The sequence below is a fragment of the Spea bombifrons genome, chromosome 5 (genome assembly GCF_027358695.1).
Source record: "Spea bombifrons isolate aSpeBom1 chromosome 5, aSpeBom1.2.pri, whole genome shotgun sequence".
Lineage (NCBI taxonomy): Eukaryota > Metazoa > Chordata > Amphibia > Anura > Pelobatidae > Spea > Spea bombifrons.
In genome coordinates, this window is record NC_071091.1 from 75,687,820 (window position 1) to 75,702,991 (window position 15,172).

General features: G+C 37.9%; 1 protein-coding gene across 4 annotated transcripts in view; it reads right to left on the reverse strand.

Annotated features, from left to right (window-relative positions):
* MTCL1 (microtubule crosslinking factor 1) overlaps positions 1–15,172 on the reverse strand; it is a 63,115-nt gene that overhangs the window by 11,087 nt on the left and 36,856 nt on the right. For 2 of the 4 annotated variants that reach the window (XM_053466467.1, XM_053466471.1), the window contains exons 4-10: positions 12,459–12,518; positions 10,873–12,183; positions 10,079–10,225; positions 7,243–7,362; positions 6,331–6,567; positions 4,700–4,891; positions 2,529–2,696 (exon numbers count right to left, since the gene is read on the reverse strand). In XM_053466467.1, the coding sequence (XP_053322442.1) occupies positions 2,529–2,696; positions 4,700–4,891; positions 6,331–6,567; positions 7,243–7,362; positions 10,079–10,225; positions 10,873–12,183; positions 12,459–12,518 (2,235 nt within the window). The remainder of the gene's footprint in view (positions 1–2,528; positions 2,697–4,699; positions 4,892–6,330; positions 6,568–7,242; positions 7,363–10,078; positions 10,226–10,872; positions 12,184–12,458; positions 12,519–15,172) is intronic. The other 2 variants (XM_053466468.1, XM_053466469.1) reach the window with 2 other exon arrangements.

Below are 15,172 nucleotides of genomic sequence, written 5' to 3' on the forward strand. Positions count from 1 at the left end.
TGAGTTAATAGAGTGATGTATCAATTATTCTATTATGAACACGCATGTAATATCAGAAAATAGCCACATTAAGTTTAATCCTTTAATAACACAACAGCCCCATTAAGTATCATGAGTCAAATAATGGCAGCTAACAATGTCATTGGGTATTTTAAAACAGCCATAATTGTATTTTAATAGCGCATCTGTGCAATTTAGTGTATACAGGTTTCTAGTAAAAAAGAAGGAATCCTCTGCCAGAAACCATAAGTGATATTTCTCCTGTATTAACCTTCTTCTGAAATACTGATTATTACCACCATTCTTAACATCTAAACCGAACAAGGGGCAATCAATTCTTTTTTTAATCCATGGAACTGCTCATTTAATAACCAAAATGTTTTCAATTACGGTAACGTTTACAGGCATAGAAAATATGACACTAAAACTCCTGGCACATAAATAGCTCTCTTATAAATGGAAAAAAGAATGAATATTGATGTTACACACCGCGAGCCAAAGGAAATATGAGCTCACGCTAAAGGAAAGATAGAAATTGATTTGTAAACCAAACATCTTATCAGCTGGTATCCTCTGTCTGCAAAAACATGGCACCGCGCCAGACTACCCAATGATCTCACTAGTCAATTTTCCTGCGTGCAATAAAATGGTGACTAATGGCAATCGTAATCGCTTCCTGTTCACTTTCTTCTAAGGTGGAACGTGTGAATAGTAAGTGACCTACAAGGGGTATGGTAAACACGGTACAATACTTTAATACGGAAAATATAACTTTAGGATCTATTAATCTAGCATTGCACACTGGACACCATGGTCAAAGAGCGATCCAAATGCATGATGTGAGGTGTGACGGGGTGTACACCAGTGCTCCTCAACCCTCTCCTCAAGGCACACCTAACAGTCCAGGGTTTAGGTTTTACTCAGGTGTGTCTAAGGTGTTGAAAAATTAAAAACAAAAATACTTTAAACACCTTAGACACACCTGAGTAATACCTAGATCCGGGACCGTTAGGTGCGCCTTAAGGAGAGGGTTGAGGGGCACTGGTGTAGAGTACATGCCATGCATAGAGACACTGGGAAAACATACGCCTATGGGTTAAGGGGCAGCAACACATGGCTGAATGTTCAAAGACGGCCGTTCATCACTTGGTTCCCATCCTGCCCACAATGTTTTTCCCAGCCTGACTCATGCTTACTAGACTAGACATCAGTCTTTCCATTGGGTGGCGTTCAGAAAGCACATGGGAAATAACCTAAAATATAACAGCTTGTAATGTCTATAATCATGGGCACATTACATTTCCTTTGTAATTGTCACATCATATGCATAAACATTTGTACTGCATCTATGTTCAGTAAATAAGATCATGCTTGTCACTAGCTTGTAGATCACATTTTTGTTACGTGCTGCTGATTGGCCAGTTGTGGAGAGCAGAGATCTCCCTTGTAACTGGTCCAGTCAAAACTATGGAAGCAATGGCTGCAGGGGTAAGTGGTTAGGGCTGTCGGGTGCTCTGTCCTGGGGCATCGCTCAGCCATAATACACCGCTGACCATCGCTGGGATTTCTACCCAGCTCCTGTGGGTGAATGTGTTTTGAATAGGACCGGATAGCATGCAGTGAGACTGCTGTATTTTAAATTGCACCATTAACATACTATTTGTCCGGGTTTGCCTTTTGGGCTGAACGTGGTCAGCCCTTCCCTGAATCAGGGTATAAAAAAATATTTGTAAACTGACAAGACTTGCCCTGAAAATAAAACAGGACATTTTAGAGAAATGATGGGACGTATCTTTGCTTCTGATTACTGAAAAGGATTTATATATTAGAACATACTTAAGTTTGATGCTGAAGAATGAGGTTAATCGCCAGTGTAATCTCAGTTTAATCTAGTCCTCTATAGATAATCTTTCCAATGTGTGCGTGTGTCAGGATGGGCATGCAAAGTGTCTTCAACTTCAAAGCCTTCTGTGCTTCAAGGGTACAGGCGACAAATGCAAGATTTTCTAACCAGCTGTGCAGTGAAAAGGTGTATTCTGTAATCCACGTTATATTTCACCAAAATCAATCTTACTAAGGGTTTAGTTCTGTCTGCTGAATAGCAATTAAGATATACGTTGCCCGAGCAGTTTTGTCTCTTCCATTCTTTTTTGTTTTCATACTTACCAAATGGCCTAATCATCTAACTTAAAAATTTATTTTCTGCTAAAATAGAAGATTCACAGCACACTTTTCGGTTGTGATGATATAGAGGTTTTAATGGAGGTCAATAAGTGTAGACATAACTGCTTCCATTTGTTTGTGACAGTGTTAGTTATTATTTACTGACTCATATAACTCCATCGTATCATACAGAACTGTACAATGGGTGTTAGGTCAGATTTACTGTGAAATTATATGCGAAAACATCCATAGTAATGAAGAAACATTGTTATAATAATTAATGCTGGGGCTTTAAGGAATCCTAAATTAAAAGATATGTCCCTTTAAAGTAACTCCTAGAACTCTCCCAGCTCTCTGCTCTCTACCTGCTCCAGTTGACATCTGAGGGTCGTCTCCTCCACTTCCCAGGTCGCCCTGTCATCTGCATAGTGCTGCTGAATCTCATGTTTCTCTCTCTCCTCATCCCGCAACTCAGATCGGAAATCATCCAATAAGCCCTTAAATGCAGCCAGGAGCAGCCGGTTTTCACTTGCCTGGAAAATATGATATTAACGATAATCAGCAAAAACAACACACTCTCCTAAAAGAAAGCCGATACCTGTGTAATACGACTACTATGAGAAAAGCCAGGCAGGTAGACAGGAATTATTTACACATAGTATTTTTGTTGAAGATGTCACAAACTCTCATTTTTAGTGAATACACAACAGAACAATAAATCTGGCGGTTTATCATTACAGATATACCATATTGCAGCTAGAATATAGAGAAGAATCGTCTTCCCTTTTCACTCTTTATGGTGTATGACAGTATAGATATATAGATATAGTATAGATAGTTAATTGCACACTCCAGCTACTGTTTCATTCATTGTAGCAAAATTAATCTCATTCCAGTTCAGTTGACGATAGCCCTTCATTCGCTGCTATCCAAACCAGCAAAACCCATTATTCTCTCTCTGTGCTCCGGAAGTGATACCCAATGAAGTGGAATTATGTATCTGAGCAGTCTCTTGATAATTCTACAGCATAACTTCTGGAAAAACCTACCGTATATTCCGGCGTATAAGACGACTGGGCGTATAATACGGAATATACGGTATGTTGTGTACTTATTTAAGCATATGGCAGATTAGACAGGAGAGTAAAGTACCAATATGTCAGTGGCCTCATGAACCCCCATATTCTCCATGAATGAATCCTCATTTATAAAGACACAAGGCTATGCTTTCATGTTGTTCTTCTATTAGAAATGATGTGTCCCAAGCACAGACCAATCAGTAGCTAATTTATTTTTACAAGTTTTTCATCCAAGTCCTTTAGGTCAAAATCAATTACAGGCTGGAGAAAAATAATTATTGGTTGTAATCCCACTTTACATCGATGCTTTAGGTATTTGAATTCCCTTTACCTGGCAGCATGAGTACAATGGTTAATCATCCCACTTTTACTAATATTTGGACAACAACATACGAAGAAAAACATTTCACCGTCACACCAACTAAAATGTACCAAAAATAAAACATTGAAAAAAGATTTATTTTTTCTTGCGCACGGAATGAACCTGTGATCACTTGGATATACTATGAAACAGAGACCCATTTCCCCCCCCCCCCGAAGCTACTTTATCATGGGAGATAACAATGGCTCATAGAGAAGTGTATATTATTGAGCTAGGCCATTATATAGATTAGTCTTGCAGGGATCAGCACTTTCATCTGCTGAGTCAAGCCAGCGGCGGTAAAATCACTGTCATTCCGATAATCTACACTGAATGGGTGTTTGTATCTGGCTTGGCATCAATGAAAAGCTTTTAAAAGTTTCATTGATCTAAATAGCACAAATACTTCCCTCTATTGCTTAGCACAAACTGTGGCAATGCATAGAGAATTGGTTCTAAATTGTGAATAGTGAGGAAACAAGAGACAAGGATTATAATTGTTTTCCCACATTGGCATTTCGTATAAACCTAAGTTCTCTAATACCATGGCAGCATGGTTATATTATACATTAATAGGCGCGGTAAATGCAGAAATGAGCGATATTTGGCATTTTTGCTGCTTAAAAATCTATGATGCCCATGGTACACAAGCATGGAACCCGCTTTCATCAGCCGTCTACGAGCGATGAGGGATACACCAAGGGCTTCTGTACACACTGGCACAGGTTTGCAGTCCATTGTGACTCTGAGTGAATAATGCTACATGTTACATATACATACGTTATAAATTCAGCCAAGGGAGGGCTTGTGAGAAGGAAGGGGGCTCCCAGACTGCTTTTATTTGAAGATTTTCAGACGTTATCATATAGTCTGGGTTATACATGTGGATTTTCCACACAGTTTGCTCTGGTGAATGTGTGTCGAAGAGAAGTAGTACTTTTTGAGAGAGATGTCTGCCACATGTGTTTTTTGGGCCGATATATCGCTGGACCATTTGGCATGGATTGCTTCTTGGGCGGTATTGGTTTGCCGGACCTCGCCTGAATAAAGAATGGTTAACTGGCAGTCCATTAGATGGCATCGCTGGGAATGTTACCTGCTTCTTGTGCTGTAATAACTCGGCTGTCTGAAGCTGGGGGTTGATGCTATCAGAAGTGGAATGTTGGGAATAATCCTGTAATGCAAACACAGCATCATCGTCCTCTTCATCACCTTCATCCAAGTTGGGGTCACTTCCTCTGCGGTCAGAATTAATGGAAAATTCGGGAAAGGTGTTCAGCTGGTCAATCTGGAAAGAAATGTGTGTAATAACATTAGAAAATACATTTAAACGGTAATTAAAAGGTAATGGGAACTTTTTACATTCTCTGGACTGTAACGTGTACTAAAAAACATTTCACAGCAAAATGAAGAATTCAATGCAAGACTAAAATCTCTGTCTCTGTCAACCCCATCTGATTGAACAATTTGTCTTGTTTTCTATAATTTTTTTTTTGTTGTTGGAATACATTTCATTTGGGAGCAAAAAAAGTTATGTTGGTGGATAATTTGAAGGAGCCTAATTCAGCAAATACTCCCCTCCAAATGACACATATGAAAACAAATAATGTTCCAATCCGTAGTAAGCAACAGTAACATTAATGATAACATCCAACCAAGGACGAAAAGAGAGCTTCAATGACACTTTCCTGGCATTATCACTGCAAATACATAAAACCGAATAAATGGTCATACTGCCATTATGTTAGTATAATAACTGATGCCAGGGTTTAAGTAAGCTAGGAAAAAAGGACACAACAAATGAACCTGCACACCAATACACTAAAAGGAATTAAGACAAACACAACATATGAATAAACATGATAAAAACAGGAAGAGATCATGAATTATGCCTTTCGGTGACGAGTACTGCTTATGTTTCACCCTCTATATATACACATCAGATTTCGTCACTGCCAAATGGGAATTAAATAAAAGTCACTTACTTTTAAACTGTACTAAAGAAATTTCTGAAGATGTGTTAGTGCTATCACAATGTTTCTTGAGGTTTCAGATAATTTTCAAAGCAATATTATCAATAAGCTACATAGTATGAGGTCTAGAAAGGCAGAATAGAATCTTCTATTACCATTGTGTCTGTAAATCTGATTGTATACATGAGAAAACTAAGTGTACACAAATGCATAAAAAATTGTATAAACAGACACATAAAAAATGTGAGACAAGGTCCGAGTTGGGAAGAACAGCACACTGAGACTACAGGGGAGGGAGCTCCATTTCTAGTGTAATCATGCTTATTTTATGTCTGTAGTCCACTATACTTAGAATAAGAACATTAGATAAGAACCATTCTGCCCATTTATCCTGCCTGTTTTGTTTTCTGCTGTAAATAATCAAATACTACTATAAACCGTCCTTGGCGTTGTCTTAGATTCAGGATAGCCAGACTAAGGCTTCCATGATAGGCAAACCAGCTACCGAACTCCACTCTATAAAGGCCCTTGCACTGAAATGTAACACCATTTTTTGGACACAATGCAACATTCACTGATACAATTTAAAGTCAGTAAGAACAGAACTGAACACAGCTGACTTTCATCAATCCTCATGTGTTAACCGGTTAAATTGCATTGTAATTAAAGAAATTCTGAACATTTTTAAACAAAGTTCTTGAGGGCCAAGCAATTATGTGAGAACTTAGTCTCCAGCTGTTGTGTGAGATGTTACCTGAAGAAGTTCATCCCCCACTTCCTCTTGTTCTGCCCTCTTGCACTGACGCCACTGTGCCAGTAGCCACTTTAACTTGATATACAAGACGAAGACATTCTGTTTGAAGTTCCTCAGCTCCTGCTGTAGAAGGCATTTCTCCTGACTCCAGGTTTTATCTTCCAGTTTATTCTGAAGAGTGAGACTCTGGACCTCCAAATCCTTTCTTCTTATTGCTTTCAAGTGTTCCTCTTCCAGCTATAAGAAGGAAAACAAAAACCCTTACTCCAAAATGCCAATGGAATAAAAGCTTATAACAATGAGATGGATGGTGATACTATAGAAATAGGTGTGCCTGAGGCCAACTGTGCAGTACAAAAACACTAAACAGGGTCTACAGGTCGAAACCATTAGGAGGCTGTGAGGAAAAAGTCATGTCTGATTCCGTTCTCCAACAGTTTTTGGAAAATTAGCCAGGCCGTCAGAAGCCTAGGATCCCATTGGATTACATGAGCTGGGATTCGGTCAATAGACACAACTCACTGACTCAAATAATCACAAATAAATGACACTTAAATTTAGGATATGATTGAGCAAGGGATAATCAGCGTTGAACCAATTTATCAACACATGACTAGGATATCTGATACGATGCATTTGTCTCAACATTCCAATTGTGGTTAGAAACTGAGAGGGGAAGAATCTTTCTTAATATTTGTATTTGACCTTGCAACCTATTGTTAGCTATTTTGCAATTGAGTAAGGTATTTAGAAGAAGAAATGTGTTTTAACCACATAATGTAATTTGAATACTTTCATACTGATGAAAGAAGGACAGAGGCTTCTCGATTGGGTACCACTGGATACTTTATATATTATGGCAGCTAATATTGGTCAGCGCTGTAAAGGTTGGCTGATAATGTGATCAAATACCTGAATGATTCTGTCTGTCACCTTTTCACACTCCTCCTGATGAAGTCTTCGTTCTTGTTCAAGAATAGCCTGTAGTTCCCTTAAAGTTGAATTCTTTTCGGTGGACATATGGTTGCTAAGCTGATTAGTGGAAAGAATGGTAAGGTTTACTTTTGACCACGAAGTGACATGACAAGCATATATCTGCTAGAACCAGTAGACATTAATGTCACATATCCGCTTCAGAACGACACAGCCACGAACAGTAACGATGCGCGACCACTACAGATGCTCTTATTTACAGTAATGATGTCATGGCTCGCCTCCTTCTGCACTTGGGCACCGTTTTTAACCCTTTAAAGGAGATTCATTTTATAATCAAGATAAAGAAACAAAATATAGGTATAACACGTTTTGCATCTCTGGTGCATGCACTTTTGAGAACTACAACTCAAATCATCCAAGCCATCATTCTGGATAAGGGTTATGGGAGTTGTATAGGTCATTTCTGTTTTATTTTAAAAATATATATATATTAAAAAGTAAATGCATTTTTAAAAACTAATTTCCTCTGTATTATTATTTTTTTTTAACGGTTGTATTGAGGGGAGGGGATTAGTGGAATATTGGGGGCACCTATAAGGTATGAGGGATTAGGCCATTTTAATTACCAGTTATATGTACAGAAAAGCAGTACATATTCAGTAAAATAAAAATAGCTTTTTATCCTTGTATCCCAAAGCAAAATATCTTTAATGTTCCACTATTGTTTGCAAAAGTCTCCTTTAAGCCAAATGACTCACTAAATAATGGCAGCAAACGATTGCCTTGTTTTTAATAACTTTGAAAACAGAAAAAAAATACATCAAGGCAATATTAAACAGAATAATCAGTAATTCTAGTAATTGTTACACTGATATTTTAATGTAATTGAACATGCATTAAGAGTGGATAATAATGTCATGGCTTGTCTAGTAACTATAAATTGAAGTGGGTATAATTTAGAAAACTGTATGTTTATTGAAATATGAAGGGCAACTCAGTGAGGTCATAGTATACTTCATACTTAAACCAGTGACCTCAAAGTATTCAAGTAGAAGACTTATCTATAGATTATATAGTGTGAACTCTGCCCTTCCTGCAGAAGTTCACTGGGCTGGCCCTTCATAGTAAAGAGCTTGGGTTCAAATAGTCAGCTCAGCTACAAGCTCATACTATAAGTTTTATTCCGGTCAGACTGAGACACAAATTTCAAGCTGCAGAGATCCGTTCTGTTAAAATATAATACAAAATTATAACTTACTGCGTCACACAACATGTTAATTATACGTTCTTCTTTATGGATTTGTGATCACCATTAGGTGACCTAGATTTTGGGCATGTGCCGCACCCCCATTGCTTCTCCGCCATGCTGGACCTCTGATCCAGAGGAGCATTCCATGTGTTCCATGTGGGGTTAAAGCTTCTCATGTGAGATATCTTCAGCCCTCGTGCCCACTGATCTGGTACTAATCGCTGCTTTACAAAATGTAGTGTGACCTAATTCCCACAATGCTCCCAAAGATTGTCAGCTGATTTGCAAAAGTGATTATCCCAACCTTACGGACCTACTCTGTATTTACAGGTTTATTATGAAACTTTCTCCCATAATATCCCTTTTGAATAAATGCTAAATTCTGCTAAATGATTTGGATCAGAAGTCATTGTACCATCTAATTTCTATAAAACATTTCAATTAAACGTGACATCTTGCAGTATTTTGAGATGTGCTTATTAAAACTGCGAAGTACACCATGTGCTTCTGTCATTCCAATAAGCGCTAAAAACTAGGCACTATTTTTTTGTTTAAAGTTACACTTCTGCCATGATATGCAGTTTAACTCATATGATAGGTGAGAGGTCCCTGAAAGAAGGGCCTAAAAGACCCTCGTGCTTATGCGCAGAAAGCTTTCCTACGGATTTGAATAGGAGTGCTTTCCTGTGACAGGTTGGCTGCTTCCGTGGGGAGAATTGACATATCACAGATGAGGAAAGGAGCTGCCGCTTTCCCCTAAGATAAGTAACCCTTTTTTAAAATTAAAAAGAAAGAATGCATATTAAAAGTACTCAAAGTACATTTGATATGCATCCTGTTTTGTTAATGCTATCAGGGATGCTATACAGTCCCTTTAACATGTGTATAGTAATACTAGCCTCAAATTCTTATAGTGTTATATATATAATATAGATAAGTGTCCTCTCAATATATCCTTCTTGTCAAAGCACAAACATGCTATACTCATCACTAGACCAGAGTTCCACAAGATCTAACGAGACACTCAGGACCCATGCACAAAAAAGTGTTCCCACTGATCTCAATGGGAGTGCTTTCCTGCCACTGATGGGACAACACAAGGTGGTAAGTTGCAACATCTCCTAAAAGTATGCACTTTTTTGCCCTACAGATTAAAAAAAGCATAGTAAAATACTTAAAAATGTATTCTTTATTGGTGTGGCTGTATGGGACACGGGAGTGACTCTTTAAAAATCCACTATGTCACTATATAGACATAACAGAAACATTTAGTGTAATGTATTTATTTTTGAATCTAATGACATGTTGCTAACTCGCAGAGTACCTAGTCTGGATGAGATGTCTTCTATTCTCTAGTAAACTGTAATTTTATTCAAAGTGTACCTTGTATCACTAGGCGTTGCCGGTAAATATTTTACAAGGGTTTATTCAGTTATGGTATTGCTCACATACATTTAACCCATTACCATGCTGCTCAAATCATCCAGGAAATATGAGAACAAAACTACAGTAAGGGTTCTTTGGGGAGGTCTGGATGCTAATGTGTAATGTAATATTGCTGACCTCTAGACTCATACAGCCCTTGTCTCCTGGCCTGTAGCACTTAATGTCTCCATCAGTTCTGCGGTCATGATTTACAAGGACACGTTGACTATCTTCTTCAAGGTCATTGTTGAGCTGCCAATCCATGTGTTCCCTTAGTTTGGACTGCTAGGTGCATGAGTAGTACATAAAACAAAAAAAAAACAAACAACAAAAGGGGGGAGGGGGGTAAAAATAAACAAAATAAACTAAAAGAAAATAGATGGTGGAAAATACTACAAGACAAAGAAAAGCGTGAACAGGAAAACTAACTTAAATATGGTGGCAAAAGAAAGCGAAGAGAACAAAACTAAAAAGAGAATGAGCAAAATAATGGGCTGAAACATCTGAAAAGCAAAAAAGAGAAAAAAAGAGGGGGGAAAAAAGAACGCAAACACTGGTTATGAGACGCGCATGCAATGGGAGATGCAGTGTGTCATACTGACAGTAAGCGTGCAGACTGTGATTGTATCAGTTTCCTTCCCATTGTTATACCCAAGTAAGCCATGTTGTGAGGCACATCATTCATGCATTAGAAATAAGAATTAATCTTTAATACTTATTGCCGATGTTGCTGTTTGTCAAAGAACAAAGATGTTCTTTGTTATATTGTATAACATTCAATAATATACATATTTATATATATTTCCTGGACAGCATTGCAATAAATATACTGATAACAAATCAATAATAAAGATGGGAGCAAATTACAGTTAAAGTTCACGAATGCCAAATGTCAAAATAACGAAGAATGCATTGAAATTACAATTATGTACCTGGAAGTCAGTGGCAAGGTCTTTACCAAGATTCCCAATGGGTGAGTCCCGAGACATTGAAGTCAAGTTGGATAAGTAACTAGAAGATTCAGTGAGATGAGGCATTGGGGAGAGGTCTTCTTCATGCTCTTTTAAGTTCTCCCCTGTACGATCAACCATTTCTAAGAAGTTGTGCAATTCTTTCCTGAAAGCTTTCATTTTAGTATTGATGCCGTCCAGAACTTCTATATCAATGTCGTTTGGCTTTGGTGAACAGCTTTTTATTGCCTGTTCACTAGAATAGGTTCTCATCTTCAATTTGCCATCATAAATGAAACCATCTGTATCCGTAATTAGACTTTCTACGGTTCTCTCTAATCTCTCAGCCTCATGTTTTATGTTTAGAAAATAAGCTGTATCCTCTTTTGATTTAACAGTACACAGGTTCCCAATTTCGGATGGTTTTAGACTCTCAAAACCTGACGTCTTTTCATAGGCTTCTTCAGAGTCACTTTCTCCACCTATAGGTCCTTCTCTCTTTGGTTGAGTTGAGCGTCCGTCCTCGCTGTCACTTTCTTTTTTCCCTGTATCACTTTCTGCATCACTATCCCGAGGGCTTGCTGCTCGCGTGCCCAGGTGAGATTCTAGATCATAACGTTGCACGTTGGATAATAAAACTCTGTTTTCGTATTGAAGTTTCATAACTTTACCGCTTAATTCACTGATCTGGACCCTAGCGGACTTTAGTTCCTCCTGCACAGAACCGTTGCATTTAGAGGAGCTGCCATCAATCCAGACAAGGTCCTGGTCTGGCCCAAACTTGAATCTATTCAGCTCAGAAGTGAGCTGCTTGTTGTGATCCTCTATCTCAGAAATGGATCTCCTCAGCAGCTCGGCCTCTTCCTCCACAAATTGGAGATGCCGGCGCAGCTCTGCGGCAGATTCCATGGAATCACCATAAGGTGAGGTAGGAATGCTTGAAACATACTCCCTGCTTAGAAATTCCTTTTCATACTGACACCTGAGATCTTCCATTTCTGCTTTAATGCCCCTGTTTTCTACCTCCAGTTCTACTATCTTCCTGCCCAGGATGTTAGCTTCCTCCTCGACAAGCTTAAGACGCAGTTTCAGCTCTGCTTCTCTAGTGCTGGGTGGACCACCTGTTTCTCCAGTTGGGAGAGGACAGTCAACATCTCCATAGACCGACTTGTATTTCTCCAGTTCCTGTTCTAACTCATCTTTCTCTTTTCCCAGCTTGGCCATTTTTTTACGCATCAACACAGCTTCCTCTTTAGCAAACTGTAACTGGCATTTTAAATCAGCACTGTCCTCCTGGAAACAAAAGGGGACATGAAAGAGATGTTGTAGCCGTGGCAGTTTGAATGCTATGCTCTCAAATCTAAAATAATAGTAAGTACATTGCTCTCACTGTTTGTAAAGAGCTACATCAACTGTTGATAAAAACAGTATCATTGACATCCTACAGCACACATCAATGCAAAAGTTACATTCTGACAAAAACTTAATCAAGATGGGTCAATTGATTTCTCAACTATAAATATGTATCTACCTATCTACCTGTTAGGTTGGATACAAAATTAAGTTACCTGGCCAAACGTCCTTTTCTCTTTGTGCATCTCTCTGCTACCTCTTCTTTTAAGTGAGCTCTGTGAAAAAAAAGCATGATAATTGTCTCAGAATATACAATATACGAAATGATTTACAGAATCCGAGGAGCCTGCGATATATACTTGACTAAGGCTATGCAGTAGTAGAAACTCCAACACAAATGTAATACAACACAAACAAAAGTGAAATGACACAAGTGCATAATTTTAGATACACTACAACCACTTATTATAGATTGATCTGCGCATTAAATTTCATATAACCGGGATAATAACCAAGAACTTGGAGGTCTAATGAGTAACCATAAGAATATTGGTGAATCTGATTTACTAGCACGGTTCTCCTGCACTAACACAGCCAATGCAGCAATTTATTTATATGGTTATATGAGTGTGTAGCACTATAAACTATTTTCTTTTCATGTTTTGAAAATTTAGATCCCTTTGTATTGGAAAGAAGGCACTTTCTTTCCCGGCTGCCTTAACCACACTACGCTTCATGATCCATGTCATAAAGGAACGAGCTAAATAATACTGAAGCAATATTGTTGCTGTGATACATGATGGCCACCAAAGCCCAAAGGTTTCCAATACAGATAAAAGATTCTACTTGTGGGAAGAATGTATTATATTGGTATTACCTAATTCTGACAATGTTATGGAGCAGTGAAGAGAGGGCACTGATGAACTATCAATGACTACTAAAGAGACTTTACGATCTAACGGTTCTAAGGTGGTCTTTATAAGGATCCCGATTGTTCTTGAGTTCTAAATATTGCTTAAGGGTCTACTACAATTTGTATTACAATTAAATACCTTAAGAGACACACAAACTAGTAAAATAATTCATGGTAAAGATAATATTAAATACCCTTGTAATTCATCTGTGAGCAGTTTCCCACGTGCAATTATGCATTCTGTAATTTAAAATCCCCATTTTCCGTCCTGCATTACAAAATAATTATACTAAATCGCTAACTGACTCATGCTTTATGTTCTCCCAAACTTGAGCAAGTGGAGACCTGCAGGGCTATAAAATCAAAGTGTAAAACCTCTTGTATGGATGTTACATATGTTTAAAAAACTGTATATTCTAAAGCTGGGAGACAGAGACAGAGATGTCTGTTGGATGACAGACAATGAAGTTTTTTATAACGATTAATGATGAACTGGCACAATCCAGAATGATCTCAACAGACCGAAAACGAAAAAATGAAGAAGAAAAAAACCCCAAGAATAATCAGATAGCAAGAATGTAGTATTTGTGATAATTATTTTACAAAAGGAACTGCACAAATGTACGGTAAAGATGTTTCTTCTCAATTCTCAAGTATGCAAACTTTAGTGGGAGGTGAAATCACTTATATGTGAGTTGAGCGATCATGTGGAACCGTGCATACACAGTGAGTGTACCTACGTCTCTCATTTTCCAATTCCGCAAGAAAAAAAAAGAATGCATGTGCCAAGTGAAATTCAGTTCATTTTCTGCTGTTTCTGTACCTTTTATTGTGACTTTTTAAGTCTGCCGAAACCTGTGATTTGTTCCAAAATGATACAATGATATAAAACAGGGCATTTCATGGCAGATTACTGTTGGTGGCAACATCAGCCAATATACATAATAACAACGGTTGTAATGTTTTATATTTGTTATAAAATATACACTCTTGTCAGCAGTTTTTGCGTCTTAATTCCATGTTTTTGAAGCACTAATTAAAAAGATTATGGGATTATGTATTATGCTCACACTTTACCCGGGATAACTGTCATAAGGATTAATGAAACAGTAAATAAGTACATTTAGAGGATGGTGCAAGCAGGTTCTACAATGATCAAACACTGGGGGAAATAGATTTAGAGAAATCTATCCAATCTCAGAAGAATGTTGATACATAAATCAATAATTAATTATGTGCATTCATATCATTCCAAAAATTTAATATGTATAACTATCGTTCATAAAAATATCAAATACTGTATATCTGCATTAGTAGATAAAATGCACTAATCTGATCTGCGTGATCTGTTGATATATATAAAAAAAGATCTCCTTAACGCATATTTACTTAGCAATATGTAAAATATAACCTTCTAAATAAGAGGACAGATATTAATATATGTAAATATTATATTTTCTTCTTAAAGTCAATACTGTTTTTGATAAGATTTATTTGTGAGTGCACACAGCTATTCAAATCTTTGTGACTTGTTTTATGTGTTAGATGCATAACTTTGACGTGTCCCTGTTTTGGAAAGGTAAACCCTCCTAAAGACTTAATCACTGGTTCACTCTCTCATCCCCAAATGCCCCTCTTTTTTACGAGTTCAGAATGTACACTGATCAGCCATAACGTTATGACAACCTGCCTATTATTGTGTAGGTCCCCCTTTTGCTGCCTAAACAGCCCTGACTCGTCGAGGGATAGGCTCCACTAGACCTCTGAAGGTGTGCTGTGGTATCCAGCACTGAGAGGTTAGCCGTAGATCCTTTAAGTCCTGTAAATTGCGAGGTGGGACCTCCATGGATCAGACTTGTTTGTACAGCACATTCCACAAATGCTCGATTGGATTGCGATCTGGGGAGTTTAAAGGCCAAGTCATCACCTTGAACTCATTGTTGTGTTCCTGAAACCATTTCTGAACCATTAATGCTTTGTGGCAGAACGCATTATCCTGCTGAAAGAGGCCAACGC